Source organism: Camellia sinensis, chromosome 1 (assembly GCF_055761805.1).
Source record: "Camellia sinensis isolate YWXY chromosome 1, ASM5576180v1, whole genome shotgun sequence".
NCBI lineage: Eukaryota > Viridiplantae > Streptophyta > Magnoliopsida > Ericales > Theaceae > Camellia > Camellia sinensis.
This window is the reverse complement of record NC_138961.1, coordinates 227,435,418-227,455,447: the sequence shown is the minus strand read 5'-3', so window position 1 is coordinate 227,455,447 and position 20,030 is coordinate 227,435,418. Positions and strand designations below refer to the sequence as shown.

General features: G+C 38.1%; 1 protein-coding gene across 1 annotated transcript; it reads left to right on the top strand.

The window, feature by feature from the left end:
* Positions 1-142: 142 nt before the first annotated feature.
* LOC145822650 (uncharacterized) lies at positions 143-2,317 on the top strand. Its single transcript, XM_082920273.1, has 3 exons — positions 143-285; positions 450-950; positions 1,441-2,317. The coding sequence occupies exons 1-3, from the start codon at positions 143-145 to the stop codon at positions 2,315-2,317; spliced, it is 1,521 nt and encodes a 506-aa protein (XP_082776399.1).
* The last annotated feature ends 17,713 nt before the right edge of the window (positions 2,318-20,030 follow it).

Below are 20,030 nucleotides of genomic sequence, written 5' to 3'. Positions count from 1 at the left end.
CAGAACTTATTCCGACCACTCCCCACTCATTGTTCTCACACAAGGCATGCATCTTCACAATCCTACTTCTAGGCCTTTCAGATTTGAAGCAGCTTGGCTGTGCCATCCTTTTTTCTCGGATGTTAAAAAATCTTGGTCCAATATGGAGTATAACCTTATAAAGGCCATTAATGACTTCACTCATGATGTTAAAAATTGGAACAAAGAAGTCTTTGGGAATGTGTATAAGCGTAAGCGTAATCTATTAGCCCGTATAGAAGGTATTCAAAAATCTCAAACTCACAGGTTTTCTCATAATCACACCTCATTGAAAATACCCTCATTAAGCAGTACAACATGACTCTTTTTCAAGAGGAACTTATTTGGTTTCAAAAATCCCGAGGCAAATGGCTTACTATGGGAGATCGAAATACTAAATTCTTTCATATTTCTACTCTTAATAAGCGTAGGAAACTCAAAATTAACATGATCAAGAATGATGCTAGAAATTGGCTTTCTAACTCTATGACCATCAAAAACCATATTTACCAATATTTCAATGATCTGTTTCAACATAAGGCTACTCCTATGTTGGATAACTGGAGAAGTATTACTCATACTGGCCTCACTCAAGACAATAATGATAATCTCCAAGCCCCCATCACCAACCAGGAAATCTGGAATGCCATTAAAAATATTAAAGCCTTCAAAGCACCTGGTAGAGATGGGTTACAAGCTGTCTTCTTTCATCAAAACTGGAATATTGTTGGTCCATTCATGTGCTATTTTGTTAAACAGCGTTTTTCCACCCAGACCATCCCTAAGGAGGTTAATGCAACTCAGATTGTTTTAATCCCCAAGTTGGAAAACCCTGAGATTCTAAAACAGTTTAGACCGTTAAGTCCATGCAGTGTTACTTATAAGACCATCACTAAAATTATTGTCAATCGCCTTCGATCCATGCTGTCTGAGTTAGTTAGCCCTAATCAGAGCAGTTTTATCCCGGGTAGAACTACAACTGATAATATCATCAACTGATAATATCATCATAACCCAGGAAATTATTCATACCCTAAGGTCTAAGAAAGGCAGAATTGGAGGCATGGTGCTTAAGATAGATCTTGAAAAAGCTTATGACCGCATCTCCTGGGACTTCATTCACCATACCTTCAAAGAATTTCATCTCAATCCTATCTGGATTAACCTAATCATGAATTGTGTTTCTAATGTCAATTCATCTATTATTTAGAATGGTGAGGTCCTCCCAAACATTAGTGTTGGGAAAGGACTTAGACAGGGAGATCCCCTTTCCCCCTATCTGTTTGTTCTTTGCATGGAAAATCTTTCTAACATGATAAGAACTAAAACCCAGAGTGGTGATTGGCAAGGCCTTAAAGCTTCTAGAAATAGCCCCTCTATTTCCCATCTCTTTTTTGCTGATGATCTTATTTTATTTTCTAGGGCTAACACTAGAAATTGCAATGCTATCATGGAAGTGCTAAATGAATTTTGTGTTATTTCTAGGCAGAAAATAAATTTCCAAAAATCCAAGCTCTTTATTTCTCCCAACATTCCTAGAAGGGATGCCCTTCCCCTTCGTTTTCAGTGTGGCTTTTCTCTTACCAATGACTTGGGTAGGTATCTTGGTACTCCTTTGCTTCATGGTAGACTCAACAAAAATTACATCACTCACATCATTGGTAAAATGACTAATGGGTTATCTGGGTGGAAGGCTAAGAATTTGTCCCTTGCAGGTAGGCTCACCCTTGTGAACTCTGTTACCTCTGTCATACCCAGCCATCTCATGCAAACTATGGAATTACCTAGACATGTTTGTGACAAAATTGACAACTTAAATAGAAATTTTCTTTGGGGTAGCACTGATTCTGTTAAACAAGTCCACTTGATCAACTGGAACCAAGTCTGTAAAAGTAAAAGGCATGGTGGGCTGGGCATTAGGAAAGCTAGGGCCCAGAATGCTGCTCTCATCTCCAAACTTGGCTGGAAAATTGCTAGCCAGCCTGATAACCTCTGGTGCACTATTCTCAAATCTAAATACCTTAGTCACCACTCCATATTTAATTGGCCTAACAGGAGAAAAGCTTCCCACACTTGGAAGATCATAATTAATAATAAAGAGGTGTTAAAGGCTAACATTAAATGGAATGTGGGCAATGGTGAGAATATCTCACTTTGGTCAGATTGGTGGTGTGGTTCAGCACCACTGTGCAGTAATCACCAGGGCCCTCATATTGAGTGCACTACAACTGTTAGTTCCATCTTAGATGAGGAAGGCCAATGGAATCTGGCCTCCATTCAAAACCTGATTTCCCAATAAGAAAAAGAGAGCATTCTACAAATTTTCAGGCCTAGGTTTGTAACTTTCATGGATACTCCTACTTGGCAAGGTACCACTAATGGCAACTTCACTACTTCTGCTGCCTATAATTCTATTACCCAGCAGGATGAGCATGACTTAGACTGGCAATGGGTTTGGAAATTCAAGGCCCCACAGAGACTGAGAAGCTTTCTTTGGTTGTCTATGCATGGTAGGTTGCTAACCAACCAGATGAGATTGAAGAGAAAGCTCACAGATTCTGACATCTGCTCTAGGTTTCAAACTGCTAGGGAGGACATGAGCCACATTCTCAGAGGCCGCCCCAAAGCTAAATTAATCTGGGTCAGGTTGCAAAGCCTTCCTTGGTGGCAAGCAGGTGACAGAATTCCTCTTCCTGAATGGATCAGATCAAATATGAAAAGCAAGCAAATGGTGGAGGATATTCAAAGGGCAGTGTCTTCTTATTTGCCCTTTGGAACATATGGAAAGATAGGAACGAATAGGTGTTTGAAGCTCAATACCAACCTGCTTCTGTTAGCATAGCCAAAATTATCCAACATGCTCAAGAAATCCAAGATTCTCTCTTAAATCCAATTCACCCAGATTACTCATTACCACGTCTAACTATTTGGTTTGCATCTCTTGCAGGGTCACTGAAATTGAACACTTATGGAAGCTCAAGAGGAGACCCAGGCCAATCTGGATATGGTGGTCTACTGCGGGATGAAGTGGGAACTTGGCTGTGGGGCTACCATGGCTACCTGGGGAGTTGCACGAGTTTGGAAGCTGAACTTTGGGGCCTCTACCGGGGACTCACCATCATCATGCAGAAAGGATTGGCAAATATTGAGCTTGAAACAGATTCTCAAGATGCAAGGCAACTGATCACAAATGGTGCTGCCAGTTCTTGTCCATACAGAGCCTTGATTGAGGATGCTAACTTTCTCCTGAGAAGATGCAAATGCAGAATTTCAAACATCCCAAGAGAAGCCAACAAATGCGCTGATGCTCTTGCAAATATAGGAGTCAGCCAATCTGAGCATTTTGTTTTCTTAGATAAGCCACCCAATGTTCTACATTCTGCACTAGTTGCAGACATGGTGGCTGCTAGTTCTAGGAGGGATTGAGTTCCCTTTGATGTTATGTCTGTATCAAACTCTATCTGTTTAACCTTTATTTGAATAAAAAAAAAAAGAAATATTCCTTTTTGGGGGATTGGTGGTTATAGTGTTGGTTATCGAGCGTAAAAATCTACGTTTCTGTTAGTGTGATTTACATTGGAGTGTTACTTTTGAAAAAAAGTATACTAAGAAGTTTTTGTGTGTTACATTGATTAGATTGCTACGTTTGAAAAAACTACACTAAGGATTTTTTTTGCATTGTTACGTTGTTACGTTTGAGAAAAGTATATTAAGAAATTTTTTAGTGTGTTATATTGAAATGTTACATTTGGAGAAAGTACGCTAAAAAGTTTTTGTATTGATTGGAGTGTTATGTTTAGGAAAAGTAAACTAATGAGTTTTTTTTTGTAATATTATGTTGTTACAATTGAGAAAAATAGACTAATACTGTGTTTGGTTGGGAGATTTCGGGAGGAATTTGGAAAAAGGAAAGGGAAAAAGTGTGTAAAACTATGTGAAATTTAGATATATTTTATTCACATTTCACCTATCGTTTCCATTTCCCTTTCCAAATTCCTCCTCAAATCCTCCAACTAAACACCGCATAAAGAGTTTTTTAATGTATTACATTAGAGTGTCATGTTTAGAAAAAGTACACTAAGGATTTTTTGGAATGTTATGTTATTACATTTGATAAATGTACAGTGAAGAGTTTTTTTAGTGTATTACATTCGAGTAATATTTCGTTTTTGAAGTGTTATGTTTGAAAAAAAATACATCAACAATTTTTTTTTTTTGAATTGTTATGTTTAGTAATTTCAACATTATGAGAAAATTCACATTTATCCCTCAATACATAGCACACGCACGTTTATATTTAGCCATTTATGTAATTCACACTAGAATGAGACATTTGGGTCTATAAGAAAAAACGGAGGACCAAATAGTTCACAAGAACACTATTTTGAGATTTATTGGTGTTTCATCCAAAATTAAACTTATTTTTTTAAGGGTGAAACAACAATAAATCCTAAAACGTGATCTTGTGAATGGTTTAGTCATTTCTTTTTTTTTTTTTATAAACCCAAAGGTCCCATTAAATTGGAAATTACATAAAATGGTAGTCACTTACATGTTTGGGTTTAATTTTTTAAGGAATAAAAGTGATTTTCTCAAAATGTAAAATTACATATTTGGGCAATTTGAACTATAGAAGTTTTGGATTTTCCCTCATTCTAGAACAAATCTCACATTATGAACAAAAACCTAATACTCTAATATAACACTTCAATAACGTAACACTTCAATATAACACACTAAAAAACCTTATTGGTGTATTTTTTCTAAACGTAATAACGTAACAGTCAAAAATATTTATTTGGTGTGCTTTTCCCAAACGTAACGTTTCAATACAAAAAAATAAAAATAAAAAAATTAGTGTACTTTCCCCAAACGTAACACTTCAACCAGTGTAGTCCCAAACGTAACATTCTAATATAACACACAAAAACACTAAAAAAAAATTTTTAGTGTACTTTTTTCAAACGTAATACTTAGGGTGTGTTTGGTAACGTTTACGTTTTCAGTTTATATTTACAAAAATTTTATAAACTGGTTTTTGTTTATTTCTTGTTTATTTTTAGAAAAACATAAACTACAAACGCGTTTGGTAATTGACAAAATGTTTAAAAAAATTTAAAAATATAAAAAGAGTGAGAAATAGCAAGTGGTGGCAAGTGATGGCGGAAGACGATGGTGGAAAGTGATAACGGTGGGTGGTGGGTAGCGGGTGGGTGGTGGTGGTGGTGGTGGTGGGTGGGTGGGTGGGTGGGTGACAGTGGCGGGTGGTGGGTGGTAGCGAGTGAGTGGTGGTGGTGGTGGTGGCGGGTGGTGGTGACAGGTGGGTGGCGGATGACGAATGGCGGGTGGTGGTGGCGGGTAGGTAGCGGGTGGTGGTGGTGGTGGTGGGTGGGTGGGTGACGGTGGCGGGTGGTGGGTGGTGGCGGATGGGTGGTGGGTGGTGGGTGGTGACGGTGGCGAGTGATGGGTGGTAGCAAGTGGGTGATGGTGATGGTGGTGGTGGTGGTGGCGGCGGGTGATGGGTGGTGATGGCAGGTGGCGGGTGGTGGGTGGGTGGTGGCAGGTGGGTGGTGGGTGGGTGGCAGGTGGCTGGTGAGTGGTGGTGGCAAGTAGGTGGCGGGTGGTGGTGGTGGGCGGTGGATGGTAGTGGCGGGTGGCGGGTAATGGCGGGTGGATGGCAGGTGGGTGATGGTGGTGGTGGCGATGGGTGGATGGTGGTGGCGAGTGGGTGGCAGGTGGGTGGTGGGTGGCTGGTGGTAACGGGTGGTGGGTGGTGGTGGCAGGTGGGTGGTGAGTGGTGGTGGGGGGTGGCTGGTGGGTGGTGGTGGTGGAAGACGGTGGTGGAAAATTGTGGCGGGTGGTGGCTAGTGTTGGGTGGTAAAAAAAAAAAAAAAAACTGAAAACTCAAAATGGAAACACATTTTTTGTGTTTTCATTTTTTGGCCAAATTTATAAACTGAGATCACTGATTTACAAATTAAAAATTTTACCAAACAAGTTTTTATTTGAGTTTTTAAAATTTTTATAAATATAAACAGAAAACAGAAAACGTAAGTGTTACCAAACGACACCTTATAGTTTGAAATTATACATTTGTTCAAAATTTACTATGGAATATTTGTACACCTTTTGGAATGGTTTGAAGAATCTCATATATATATATATATATATATATATATTTTAGTATTACATTGGAGCGTTACGTTTGGGCAAAGTATTCCAAAGAATTTTTTTGCGTGTTACATTAAATTGTTATACTAAGGAATTTTTTTAGAGTGTTATATTGAAGTGTTACGTTTAAAAAAAAGTATATTAATGAATTTTTTTTGTGTGTTACATTAGAATGTTACACTAAGAAATTTTTGTGTGTTACATTAGAGTGTTACACTAAGAATTTTTTTATAGTATTATATGACAGTGTTACATTTGAAAAAAGTACATTAAGAAATTTTTTTATATGTTACATTAGAGTGTTACACTAAGGTGTTTTTGTGTGTTCCATTAAGGAGTTTTTTGTGTGTGTTATACTAGAGTATTACGTTTGAAAAAAAAAATATTAAGGAATTTTTTTATGTGTTACATTGCAGTATTACAGTAATTTTTTTTGTGTGTGTTACTTTAGAGTGTTACATTAAGGAATTTTTTTGGCTGTTACATTTGGGAAAACTACAGTAAAGAGTTTTTTTTATGTGTTACATTAGTGTTACGTTTGGATGTTAATTAATGTCAATATTACAATAGGGGCAAACACCATAAAAAGGAATGAACACCACAACAATAACACCACAAACGGGATAATATCATCTACCTACAAATTACTCCACTATATCCTCACAAAAAAAATAGAAACGTAAAAACCTACCTTACTCAAACACACCTAATATTAGGAAAAAATTCAAATAAAATCACATACAAGGGCAAACAAGTAAATTTTCAAACTCTAAATTAAGAAAATACAATATATCCAAAATAAAAAGGACTAATTGGTTTGAAAGAAAAATTTTAGGACTAAACAGAATAACTTTTCTCAAAATAGGATTTTTGAGTAATTTTTCTTTTTTTAAACTCAATAATATAACAGTCTATTAGAAAATTTAAAATAACTCTTTCTCTCTGTCTTTTTTAATTATTAACAAATCATCTCACTTATATAACATTGAGTTTAGAAGGTGAGCCTACAAAATAAATTTGTAGTAAACTGGAAAACTTAACCATAAATTCAATTTTCAACCATAAATAAATATATATATATATATATAAACCATAGAGCCAATATATCTTCCCTCTTATATTATTTTTCATATAGCATGGTAAGTCACCCTCTTTAAATACAATGTATTCTACACAATACATACACAAGATTTCTGTTGAATGAATACACTCACGAAATAAAAAAAATAAAGTAAAATAAATCTGGTAAAAAATAACATGTCTCAATAATAATAAATAAATAAAAAGTAAAAAAAGAAAAGAGCAACCCGTTGAAAATGCTTATGTGGAGAAGGCTATTAATAATGGGCTAGCCTATTCCGAACCTGAACCTGTTCAAAGGCCGTTACTTCAGCTTTGGAAATTGTAAATGTAATTGACGTTTGTGAATGAATCTAATCGGGTTCTGTACCTTTGGATACTGTGGGCCTAAAAAATTGGCCCATCTCGTTGAATTGATCAACTCATTAACCTAGTCACACAGTTTGCAATTCAATAACGTATTCAATCCACCGAATCAAAAAAATAGAAAAATTGTAGTATCTGATCTCAAAAAAAAAAATTACAAAAAAAAAAAAAAAAATTATAAAAATTAATAATTTTTTAATTAATATGTAAATATTTTGTAAACTTTCCACATATAATTTTCCCAAACACATAAACCAATCTGTAATCTGTGACGATTTTCTTGAAAATAAAAGGAAGTTCAGCTATGTAATTTAAGAGATAAAGTTACAAATATCATGAAAATTACATCAAATTATAGGACAAATTACCAACACCCCTCGAGGTTTGACTAAAATACAAATTTTTCCTTGAGGTTTATATTTACACAACAAATTGTCCTCTCATTTGTTATGCAAATATAAATCTCGGGGGGCAATTTATAATTTCTCAAATCTCAAGGAGAAATCTGTATTTTAATCAAACCTCAAGAGGTGTTAGTAATTTGCCATTTTCTCTTTACTTTTTGTATATTTTTTTCATAAAAAATTAAAAAATCATCTTCAATATATTAATTTTTTTAGGTCATATTTAATTAAAAATTTATTAAAATAACATGCTCCAAACTAACTAAATTTATTTGGTGTCATCTCTAAGCTAAGTTTTATTATCTGACGGTGATCACGTTCTAAAGATGACGAGCTTAATTTATGGCCACAGTAGATTACGAGATGGTTTGGCAATGGCTTTTTAACTTAAAAAAAAATAGATAAAATAAGTTAAATACGTTAATAAAATAAAAAATTATATTTAACTTATAATAATCATATTTTTTCTTATAAAACTAGAAAAAGTAAAAAATATAAATCAGACTAAACAAACTTTTAGTCCCAAATTAAAATTGTCCAAAAGTCCAACAGTCAACTAAAAGCTAGGCTTGTTTTAAAAAGTAGGTTAAAAGTTGATTTTTTAATTTTTTTTTATAAAATGTATAAAAAAATAAAGAGATAATGTGACTTAAAATAAATTAAAAGTTAAAAAGTAACTTTTAGCTAAGTTTCCAAAATATATTACAAGCATCTTTTGACTTTTCCTTCTATTTTAGTTGCCATTTGGCAACAATTTTTTTGCCTAAATAAGTACAAAAAAGATAAATTAGACAACAAAATGGGTGTGTAGGATGATCTAAATAAGTGTATTTTTTTAATTTTTTTACAAAAGATGTATAAAAAAGTAGAGAGATAATACGACCCAAAAAAGAAAAAAGAAAAGAAAAGAGTATACTAATATTGGAGATGCCAAATATTAAGTTAATAAGACAAAATGTCACATCTAAATTATAATCATTTCATTTTTTCTCTCACAACTATCACATCCAAACCAAAAAAAGCTAAATGTAGCGTTTGGTTTAATTTTCAAAACTCAATTCTGTTTTTAAATCATGATTTGAATCAAAATTTATAATCAATTTTTTTTAAAAAAATACAATTGAAATTATTTTCAAAACTTCTTTCTTCTTTTTTTATTTTTTTATTTTTTTTATATTATTAATCAATCAATCAATCAATCAATTAATTACTTTTTCTCTCTCATCTCTCATCTCACATTCTATACATCAATCAATCAAAAACAAAAAGTATAAATCATCCCAAAATTATTTTTAAAACTCATAAGAAAAATGACTCGTAGCTCGAATTCGGTAGCCCGAATTCGGCTCGAAACCAAAACGAGTCGATTTTTTTTTTTCTTCCTTTTCTTTCTTTCCTTTCTTCTTCTTCGTTGAACACAGGAGAAGAGCAAAGGCGAGAGAGAAACAGAGTCGTCGTCGTCGTCGCAACTTGTCGCTCGTCGGCCGACCGACAAATCGCAGCCCCACCTCCGCCCGCCGCCACCTCCGCCTCCGCATCCACCCGATTTTGTTGGCCCCTCCAGTCCTGTTCTTCTTCTCATTCTTCTTCCTCATTCTTCTTCTTCTTCTTCTTCATTCTTCTTCTTCTTCTCCGAATTCGAGCCAAATTCGAACCTCCAAATTCAAGCTACGAATCAGAACTCAACCCATAATCTTACAAATTTTATCTTTTCAAATCATAATTAAAAAACTCAAAACTTAAAACATAATTCCACACTCAAATCATAATTCTAAAACTAAAGCCAAACATACCCAAAAATTCTTCTCAAGCAAAACTAATTTAGTCAGGCCCAATTAGTCAAAGGGTTCGTTTGGGAAGTGGGTTGACTTTTTGACTTTTTTAGCCTAGGCTAAAAAATCTCGTTTGAGAAGAACTTTTTGGTTTTTTTGATTTTTTGTGAGAGAAAAAATGTAATGATTATGGGTTGGATGTGATATTTTGTCTTATTGAGCTAAAAAGCTTATTTTGTCTTTTTGTGGCTAAAATAGCCCTAAACCTATCCAACCCATTCATCCCAAACGAAGCCAAAAAATAGACTAAATCAGTTCTTCCCGAACGACGCCCTAGGCTTCGTTTTGAAAATGTATAAAACACCTCATTTTTAAGAAGATAAAAGTTATATATCATTAAAAATATGAGATAATTGTTAAAAAATTCAAGATAAGGAAGATATAAGACATTAGATTTAGAGGATAATTTTTATTGGTGGGAGATCCATTCTTTGTGAAATAGTTTGATGAGGAATCATTTTGTTGTTCTGGAAAGACATTTTGTTTCAAATTTTACCCCTTAATTTATCTGTTGACTTTTGGTTATCTGTTTCACTTTTCATTGATTATCTATTCAAATATATATATATATATATATTCAATTTTTTTTTTGTATATTTATTCAATTTTTTTTTTTGTATATTTATTCAATTTTTTTTTGTCTATTTGTTTAAATTTTTTTAGCTGTTGAATTTTTATAACCTTTTTTTATTTGTATTTTTATATCTGTTCGAATTCACATCATTTTCAAACTTTCTCTTTATCTATTCATCTCACCACTTTTTTTTTTCTTTCTGTCTGTTTGAATTTTTACACTTTTTTTTCTCTCTCTATCTGTTAAATTTAATATGTTCAAATTTTATTATCTGTCAAGTTTGAACAGATTTGTTCAATTTTTTTTAATCTGTTACAATCTGTTTGTTCTTCATTAACAACATTCATTATCATCATCATCAACAACAACAACAATAATAACGACTAAAAAAAAAATTGAAAACTCAACAACATTTATCTTATCTGTTCAACAAACATACTTTATGAACAACTCTACTTCTATCCGCAGATAGTTGTTCGCTAAGCTCTGGAAGGAATTGAAATCACGGTAGGAAAAATGAATATGAACATCGATTCGTTCTAGTTTGAGTCTATCCATGAAGTTCAGTACACCGTTCGTTGCTATAAGGTCTCAAAATCCGACGCTTGTCTATCTTCTTGATCTTTAATACCAAAGACCTTCTACAAGTGTATCTTACAGTCTCTCTTACTGATATCGAAGATGAAGAAGAGAAAAATAGAGGGGGAGAGAGAGAGAGAGAGAGAGGGCGGCGACGGAGACACCAGAGAAAACGGAGATGAAAGGAGATGGCGGTGATGGTGGTGGTGTTAAGACGGTGGATTAAGAAGGCCACTGGTAATTGCTGGATCTGCAGCGGTAATCACCTTTCTTATGACTAACTTCTTCAGTGGTGGCGCACGGTGGAGGAAGAGATTGGGTGCTAGAGAAAACTTGAGCTCGCTTGTGATACCCCAAAATATATTTACTTAATCTGTGAAAACAAAATGTAATTACAACATTTTTTTAGGGCCACAGTAGAAACTTGTGCAAATAGTTTTTCAGAAACCTTATATTTGGCGTGGTAAGCCATGTGGTGAAATTATAGCGATTCCGGTTTTGACCCGACTTTGATTATATTCCGAACTCGGACTTCATGGTTTAATATTGTTATCCATGTCTTGTTTTCCCTCATTTGTCTCTGAATTGGAGTTTTGGAGTGTCTTGGGGCATGTTTGGGACAGGTTGGTTGTTAGTTGTTCATGTTGTTGCTGTCCAGAAATTTGCTTCTTCGCTCGAGCGAGACTTCTTGCGCTCGAGCAAGCTTTGTGAGCTCCCAGCATTTTTGCAGACTTACAGAAATTTTGGGAGGATAGTGTTCTTCGCTCGAGCGAGGCTTCTTACGCTTGAGTGACGGTGTGCGTCTGTAAAACTTCTGAAGGGATGCATTATGCGCTCGAGCGACACTTCTTATGCTCGAGCAAGGTCACTTATTGTGTCTGGTCGCTCAAGCGACAACTTTGTTGCTCGAGCGACCCTCGCGTATATCAGTTCAAAGCAGCTCATTTTTACACATATTTTTTGTATCTTTTCACTCAAAAACCCTAAAGCGGCTCATTCTCTCTCTAAAAGTCAATTTCTCTATACAAATACACCTAGATCTAAGGATCTCTCTACCCTACTTCCTTTGATAAAGAGTTGGAGCATCTCAAGAGCTACCATTCCATCCGAATAAAGTTTGATTTCTTCATTTTTGAAGTTCCTCCGCTTCTCCATTGGGCTTCTACACTTGAGGTAGGGATATTCTACACTTTGTTATGATCTTTAACCTAGTTATTTGTTGTTATGTATATATGGTGAGATTTGAGGTGTTTAGAAAAAACCTAGGGTTTGGATTCAAATTGAAAAGAGGGATTTTTATATTGTGTTCTATAAATGAATATGAGTTTTGAATATAAGGTTATCTTGGGTTAGAATGATGGATTTTAACCTTTGGATTGATATTTGAAAAAAATGGGAAAAATTTGCCCTAATATGTGTTAAATAATTATTTTGTATAAATAATGAAATTGGTATGAGAAATACGAAATTGGGAGGATGTATGAGTAAATGGTGTAGTTGGATTTGTTAAATCATTCACCTATGGAAATTTGATGAATTATCTGTTATAAAAATTGTATATCTGTTTAGAAATAACTGTATTGGGCTATCGGTAGAGGATAGTTATGATTGTTGTAGAAATTGCCTGAGGATTAAGTGAATTGAGACTAATAATTTAATTATTATGTCATGTAACATGACAAGGTGTTAAGGCATTGAATATGTATACTCGTATGTCATTGAATATGACGATACTTTTAATGTCATAGGTGTAGACGTCCCCGAACGCCCCGGGAGAGATGAGTCCCGTTCTGTTCGCTTTGGGCTCACTACAGTTCGAACTCTCAAATTGTCACGGTTCTTAATTTGAACCAAAGAGTCCAAATTCGGCAAATCGTTTTGAGAAACAGATTTTTGAGAAGAAGTGCCAAACATGGACTGCTTTGCCAGATACAAAGTCGCTACCTAAATATTTTATTTTGGGGGATTTAGGAAACCCTGACTCGGTGCCAAAGGCCACGTGTCCGTCATCACCAAAGTTGCCTCGGCTCGGGAACTTGGGTACGATTGGGGAAGGTCAGCTATGAGCACCCCCTCTCGCCCGATCCGAAGATCGGCCTCTACTAACCGTGATATCTTGTTTTGAAAGCATCATGTGTTCTTATTCCGGTTATTAGCTTAGAATTACTATGTTATGCGTACAGCAAAACAAGTTATAGACCAAATCGCCTAAATTGGAACAAAACATTTCATGTTTGTTTTGAAAATGGTTTGCTACTCGCAAGTAGGCTAAAATGCAGGTTTTGCCACCCTCGAGTGGGCTTTTAGAAAAGATGGTTTTTCCACTATCCAGTGGGTTTAAAATTCACAGTTTTAATGCGTTATCCCAATTTGAGCAATTCGACCTCCATCAACAGGCATTCAAGCAGTTATATCACATAAGCAGCTAGCCTCATGGTAATCATGCAATTATGGTAACACTCACACGCATGCGGCATGCTAAAGCATAAAAGCTCACCTAGTACTCCAAGCCAAAACAGAAACCAGTTAGTAATCACATGCGTGATCCTAGTTCATATTTGAAATGACTAATGCAACACATGCAAAGATGCAATCTAAACAGGCTCGGCTATCTTAAACATGGCATGTGAAATGCTGCAACTAACAAATACTCAATTTGGAATTGAAATACGAGTGTAGTTATCATGATGTACCGAGCCTAGTGCATGCAAGACAAATGTGTGAATGCACGTATGCATAGCATAAGGTATGCTAATTTAAATATGCCCTAGTCTACCATCATAAGCGGGTAAATAAAAGGGAAGAAATACGTGGGGTTGGAAGACATACACACACTCACCCACACTTATTACATAATTGCCCTCACTCAGAGGGTCCAAATAAATATTACAGTCCAAATAAATAATACATTAATTATTACAGAATCTCTAATTAATTAACAGAATGAATGCAAAAAGAAAGGTGGCCATAGCCCCTGCCTCGGGATGCGCGAATGATGCATGCTCGAACCCGTCTCGCCCGGAAAGTCCGTACCATACCATTGCCGCCTCTGTTTACACTGCCCTGCTTCTCTGAAAATTGCCAAAGTTCTGGGAGAGGTCCCCTGAACACTGTGGAACACCATCGGCTGGAGGAAATGTCCACCGGCCATTGAAAATATCCATCGACTTCTGATGAAGTAATCGGCCATTCACCAATGGCCGGTCGGCACTCTATACTGCCGGTCGGCCAAAAATCCCTGCAGAATCTGGTTTTTGACAACAACAAGGACAGATAGTGTATGGCATGGAATTTCAAGCAAGTGTATGCATGGCTATTCTCCCAATCATGTATCGGACTCAAGGGAGTATGGCCCTTGACCCTCGGGCTATCAATCGTGCATTTGATGCATGATAGCCTAAGGAGCCAAGGTTGCAATTCAATGTAAAAATGCATGCAACACACAAATGAGGACCAAGATCCTATCATGCCAAAGTCAAGGGCCTCGGTTACCGAGGGTTGAGGTGTGTTTTGTCACTCGAAGTACAAACACCCCTCATCCTTCAAGTTTGGTTTGACACCCCAAACCAAACAATGTAATGCATGTATGCACTTGTGATTCAAGTTGTGCAACATGAGGCTAAGTAAACAAACATGCCAAATGCACAATGCTAGGCATGCAAGGTGTAATGCGATGCATTCAAACGTGTGACCTAAAACATGACATGCAACTTAGCCAATAATATGCAATCATGCAAATAAGATACGATAGGTAACATGAATCCTATGCAACATGATCATGCGATGGTGGATCCAAACCACAAAAAGGGGGGGGGGGACCTCAGCCCACCCAAAACAGTGACCAAAAATGTCCAAAAAGGTGGACAAACACCCAATGCAAACAAGCATGCCAATTGGCCCAAGGACTAAGGCACAGAGTGGAGCACTTTGTTACCACTAACAAGGCCACTCATGGCATGAACTAAGCAACAAAAAAAAAAAAAAGGGTTTTAACATGTGAAATGAGTCCCCGCGGCCCCATGATATGGCAGCCCAAATGCTTAAGCATGGTAGCATACACAATGACCACCCTTTAACGCGCAAACCTACAACACTTCAAGGCAGTGAATGAGAGGCAAATGACAATGTAAGATCACATTATATGGACTGAAACATGATATTAAATGATGCCGAATGATGATAACAAGCTTATGCTAAGCATGTTGGTGACCCATATAACCAAGGCTTACAAGCCAAAATGCAAAACAACTATATCAAGCATGCCAAACATGACAAAATCAGTGGCCAATAGACTTTAAGCATGACAAAACATGGCCAAATACTTCACAAGGTTAAGTCAAAACAAGAGGATATGCTAGGCTAAACACATAGCACACTTCTAGGCAAGATGGAGAATTACAAAGCAAGTATAAAATGCATGCTAAGGGCCAACAAACCACCATTGGACAGAGATATAATATGACCCAAAACACCCAAAAAACTTCTGAAATGGGACCAAAAATAATCAAGCATGCATGATGCCCTTTTAAGCCAAAACAAAGGTAAAAGAAGTACAAAGGGGAGAGGGGTGTCCCTCCCCTATACAAGACTTCAAAATCACTCCATCACCACTGAAAATCCACTGGATTTCAGTGGTGAGAAGACCAACACAACAAAGTAAACAAAGCTCAAAGAAAAGGGCACCAAAATAGGCCAAAAGAGGCCTAAGGGGAGGAGTTTGACCCCCAATGCCAAAACACCCTTAATGAAAGATGTTAAGCACAAAAATACAAGACTTTTTTATGTTAAACACAAAGCCTAAATCAGCATGTAAGACAGGTAGAAAACTAGTGCAGGATTGGGAAAACTAAAGCAAGTGTCTCACCCTTGAAGAAGCCTTGAAGAACAGATGATCCAGCCACTCTCTACTGATCAAAATCAGTCCAAAACCTCAACAAACAACCCTCAATGCCTCTCAATCTCGGAGCAAGGTGTAATGGTGTGTGTTTTAGTGCAAAAGTAAGGTCAAAATGCACTTTTAGGCTTCTAAACACACCCTAAGGATGAGAGAGAGGGAGATATAGAGAGAGAGAGGATAGTATATCAGATATATAGATATAAAAGCTCTGTTTTTTTGGTTCAAAAGCTCTAACGTTGAACAAAGGGAGAGGGTGAGTGCTTATATAGGCAAAGGGCCATGACTTAAGCTTCTCAAGGAAGCTAAAGGAAAGGGGCAAAGGGTGCAAAGAAGTCTTGGCTTCTTGGAGAAGCTAATACAGCTGGCCAAGCTTTCCCAAGAAGCTTGGCCAAAGGGTTCAAGCTTCTAGAAGAAAAGGGGGGGTCAAAGGTTCACACCAGCCAAAAACTGCACGGGGAGGAGTGATGGTGCATTCCAGCTCACAGCTGGCATGCACCATGCCTCAAGGGTGTAAAGGAGTCACACCGGCCAGCAAAAGAGGTCACCGGCAAAATAAAGTGCCGGCCGGCCAAATATAGTACCGACCGGCCATTGATTTTAAGAAACCATGGCCGGTGGCACCCATAAACAGCCGGTGATGCTAGGGGAAGGCCGGTGGAAAGTGGGGATGGCCAACAAGCCATTCCCCGCCCTTCAAGGCAAAAACACAAGTGTTTGGTGCCAAAACCAAACACGAAACAGTCGAGTCGAGAGATCCTGAGGCAAGACGCGCAGCCAAGACTTTTGGGAACCCAAGACGAAACACAAACAAAGAGGATCACCGAGTGTTCCAACGGTGACGTCCAAGTCTTGAGGACGGTCAAAAATGGGGTGTCTACAGTTGCCCCTCTTTGACAGAACTCGAAAGTCATAACAATGACGGGAGTGAATGTCAAAGCCCAGAGACGACCTATTTTTGACAAGGCCGAAGACTCAGACAAACATACAAGGCAAACAAGATATGCGCCCGAAGGCAAGGGCAAAATGCAAGACAATGCACAGAGCCGGACATAACTTATGATCATGCAAAGAAAGCTGTAACGAAGCAAACATGCAACAGTTTTAAGCTGACGTACACCAAACTACAATGCAGAAAGGATGTAAGAGAATTATGCAATTAATACGTCTCACTCGGAAGACACAATACCTGTGCGGTTTGTCGGGTTGTACCGGCCTTAAATGAACCGTACATACAATATCGTGTCTGCAAAGAAAACAAACTTAACAGGCGCAGTATCGTTAGCAACATGCATAATAATGTACTCGAAATGCGCGACAACGCAAAGCAAGTGGGAAGCATAACAACACTGTGAAGGTACAGACATGTAAGTGGAGCACGCGGTCTACGCAGGCAACGAAATTGATCATGAGCATGCGGTCTACACAAGTAATGAAATTGAACATAAACATGCGGTCTACGCAAGCAGAACATGCGGTCTATGCAAGTAATGGAATTGATTACAAACATGCGGTCTACGCAAGCAAAACATGCGGTCTACGCAAGTAATGAATTTGAACAAACATGCGGTCTACGCAGGTAATGAAATTGATTGCAAACATGCGGTCTACGCAAGCAAAACAGGCGGTCTACGCAAGTAATGAAATTGAACAAATATGCGGTCTACGCAAGTAATGAATTGGACAAACATGCGGTCTACGCAAGCGAAACATGCGGTCTACGCAAGTAATGAAATTGAACAAATATGCGGTCTACGCAAGCAAAACATGCGGTCTACGCAAGTAATGAATTGAACAAACATGCGGTCTACGCAAGCAAAACATGTGGTCTACGCAAGTAATGAAATTGAACAAATATGCGGTCTACGCAAGTAATGAATTGGACAAACATGCGGTCTACGCAAGCGAAACATGCGGTCTACGCAAGTAATGAAATGGAACAAACATGCGGTCTACGCAAGCAAAACATGTGGTCTACGCAAGTAATGTGTATGAGAAGAGTTGAATGTACACATGTAAGTAGAAACATGTTATTCACGATGCTGGAATGTAAAGTACTGTAACCCAGCACAATTGAAATGATTTGTGAAATTCATAAGATATGAAAAGGATACGGGACGGGACGTTCTTCGAACGTATCGAGCATCGCCCGCAGAAGTTGTAGCCTGAGGTCAACTCGAAGGTTCACGTTTCAAAAGTATGCTTTCCCGCATTGTTTCGAGTGATGAAGGTGCCAAACCATGTAGTTGACCCGAACAAAGGTGCGGAAGGCGTGTTGATCGCAAGGGGAGTTTTACTGGTATCAATTCTGACACTTTGCTACCCTGCCATTCTATGCTTTACTTTCCTTTTTACTGGTAGTTTAAGCACATTGCACTGCCTCGGGCAGGTTTTATTCTTTATCAAAATTACAAATTTTGCAAAACACGTGATGGGAATGAAACAACCATTTTGTTCAAAAGATGTTTCAATTGTAAACTTTCTACGCATAGCATCGCAAGGTATCACAGCACAATGTGAACGAAATTGAGCTTGTTTTGAATATTAAGTACTTGCATCGTAATAATCAGGTAGTGAACCGACTTACAACTCAATAAGAAAAACAAAGGCATGATATAACCAATCAAGTGTGAGTACAACTCGATAAACAAATCAAAGACCTAAAAGGAGTGAAATACAACTCGATGAGCAAATGTACAATAACTTGATGAGCAGACATGTGTGACTCCGCAAGAATCGATTACTGGGGGGAGATTAGAGGCGGTGGAGTTCCCCAACCCCTAGCATAAACAGCTCAGGGGACAAGGAGGAAGACCATCGGCTAGGGGTAGAGGCCACCGGCCACAAGAAATGTCCATTGGCCAGGAATTTGTGCGGTCGGCAAAAAGTAATGGCCGGTCGGCACAATATTTGGCCGGCCGGCCATGAATGAGGGAATCACTAGAATGTCGACACCTGTCCTCCACCCAACCTTATCTCCTACAAAAGACCCCAGCTTCGTAGTTTTTCTCAATTCCACACTGATTTGCTCTAATGGAAGAGTTTCTTGCTCAAAATCTTACAGCTTGGATTGCTAGCTTGGATGGCTCGGAAAAGTTGAATTTCCGGGGTTTCGGCATAAATGCACTATTCACTCTGGGTCGTACCCCGTTGCACCTTCCGTTTCTTCATGCCGCGGCAAGGTTTTGGAATCCGGTGACGCATGTCTTTAGCTTCGCTGGGCAAGAGATATGTCCTACCTTCGAAGATTTCCGAGCCTTAATGGAGTCCGAGCGCGATGAGGAGCTTCTGCCCCAACTTAATTTTGGCCATGCCCAATCCTTAGGGCAAATGTGTGGACTCAGTATGCGTGACGCTCGGTCTCTGATTTGTGACGGGATGCTGGATATTCCGAGTTTGATCGATCGGTTTTCAAATGCCGGTGATCGCAACAACCATCGTTGGCAAGGCTTCCAGCGACACGCCCTCTGTTTGTGCCTGCTATCTCATTTTCTATTCGTCTCAGGCTCCGGAGGGTCTAGTGTCCGGCTGACCGAGGTTGCCTAAGGCTTGAAGAAAGGCAAGAGCTGTATTGCCATGACTCTGGCTGAGACGTTGATGGGCTTAGACGCTTTTTATCGTCGTGAGACGACCAGATTAGCAGGGAGTCCACTACTACTATAGGTAATGTTTCCCACCTAATCTCACATATGTATCGCTCACATCACTCGGTCCTCAAGCTCGATTTTTCTCATAAAAACCCTATTCTCACTTTTCTCTCATCGTACATCTCTCTATTCTTTATTCTCTCATTTTTCATCCCTTCCCAGGTATAGTTGATGGACAAACTGCAGGTTGTGGACTCTTGCCCAGCATATTCAGCTCGCGGCTATTTCTTTCAACACTGTCTAGTCAATGCCCTTGATGAGGGATGGTGGTTTGCTTGGATGTGCCGCTTGTCCGCAGACCGTATTGCTTGGCGGTGCCCTTGGCTGAGCCTTCCGGCAATGAGTTACAACATGTCCCGGCAGACTGGGATTCAATTGATTGGTCTCACTCACTGTGTATTCTACTTCCCATTCTGGATTCGGCGCCAATTTGGCCATGATCAGACCTGCCCGCTAGAGGGGATA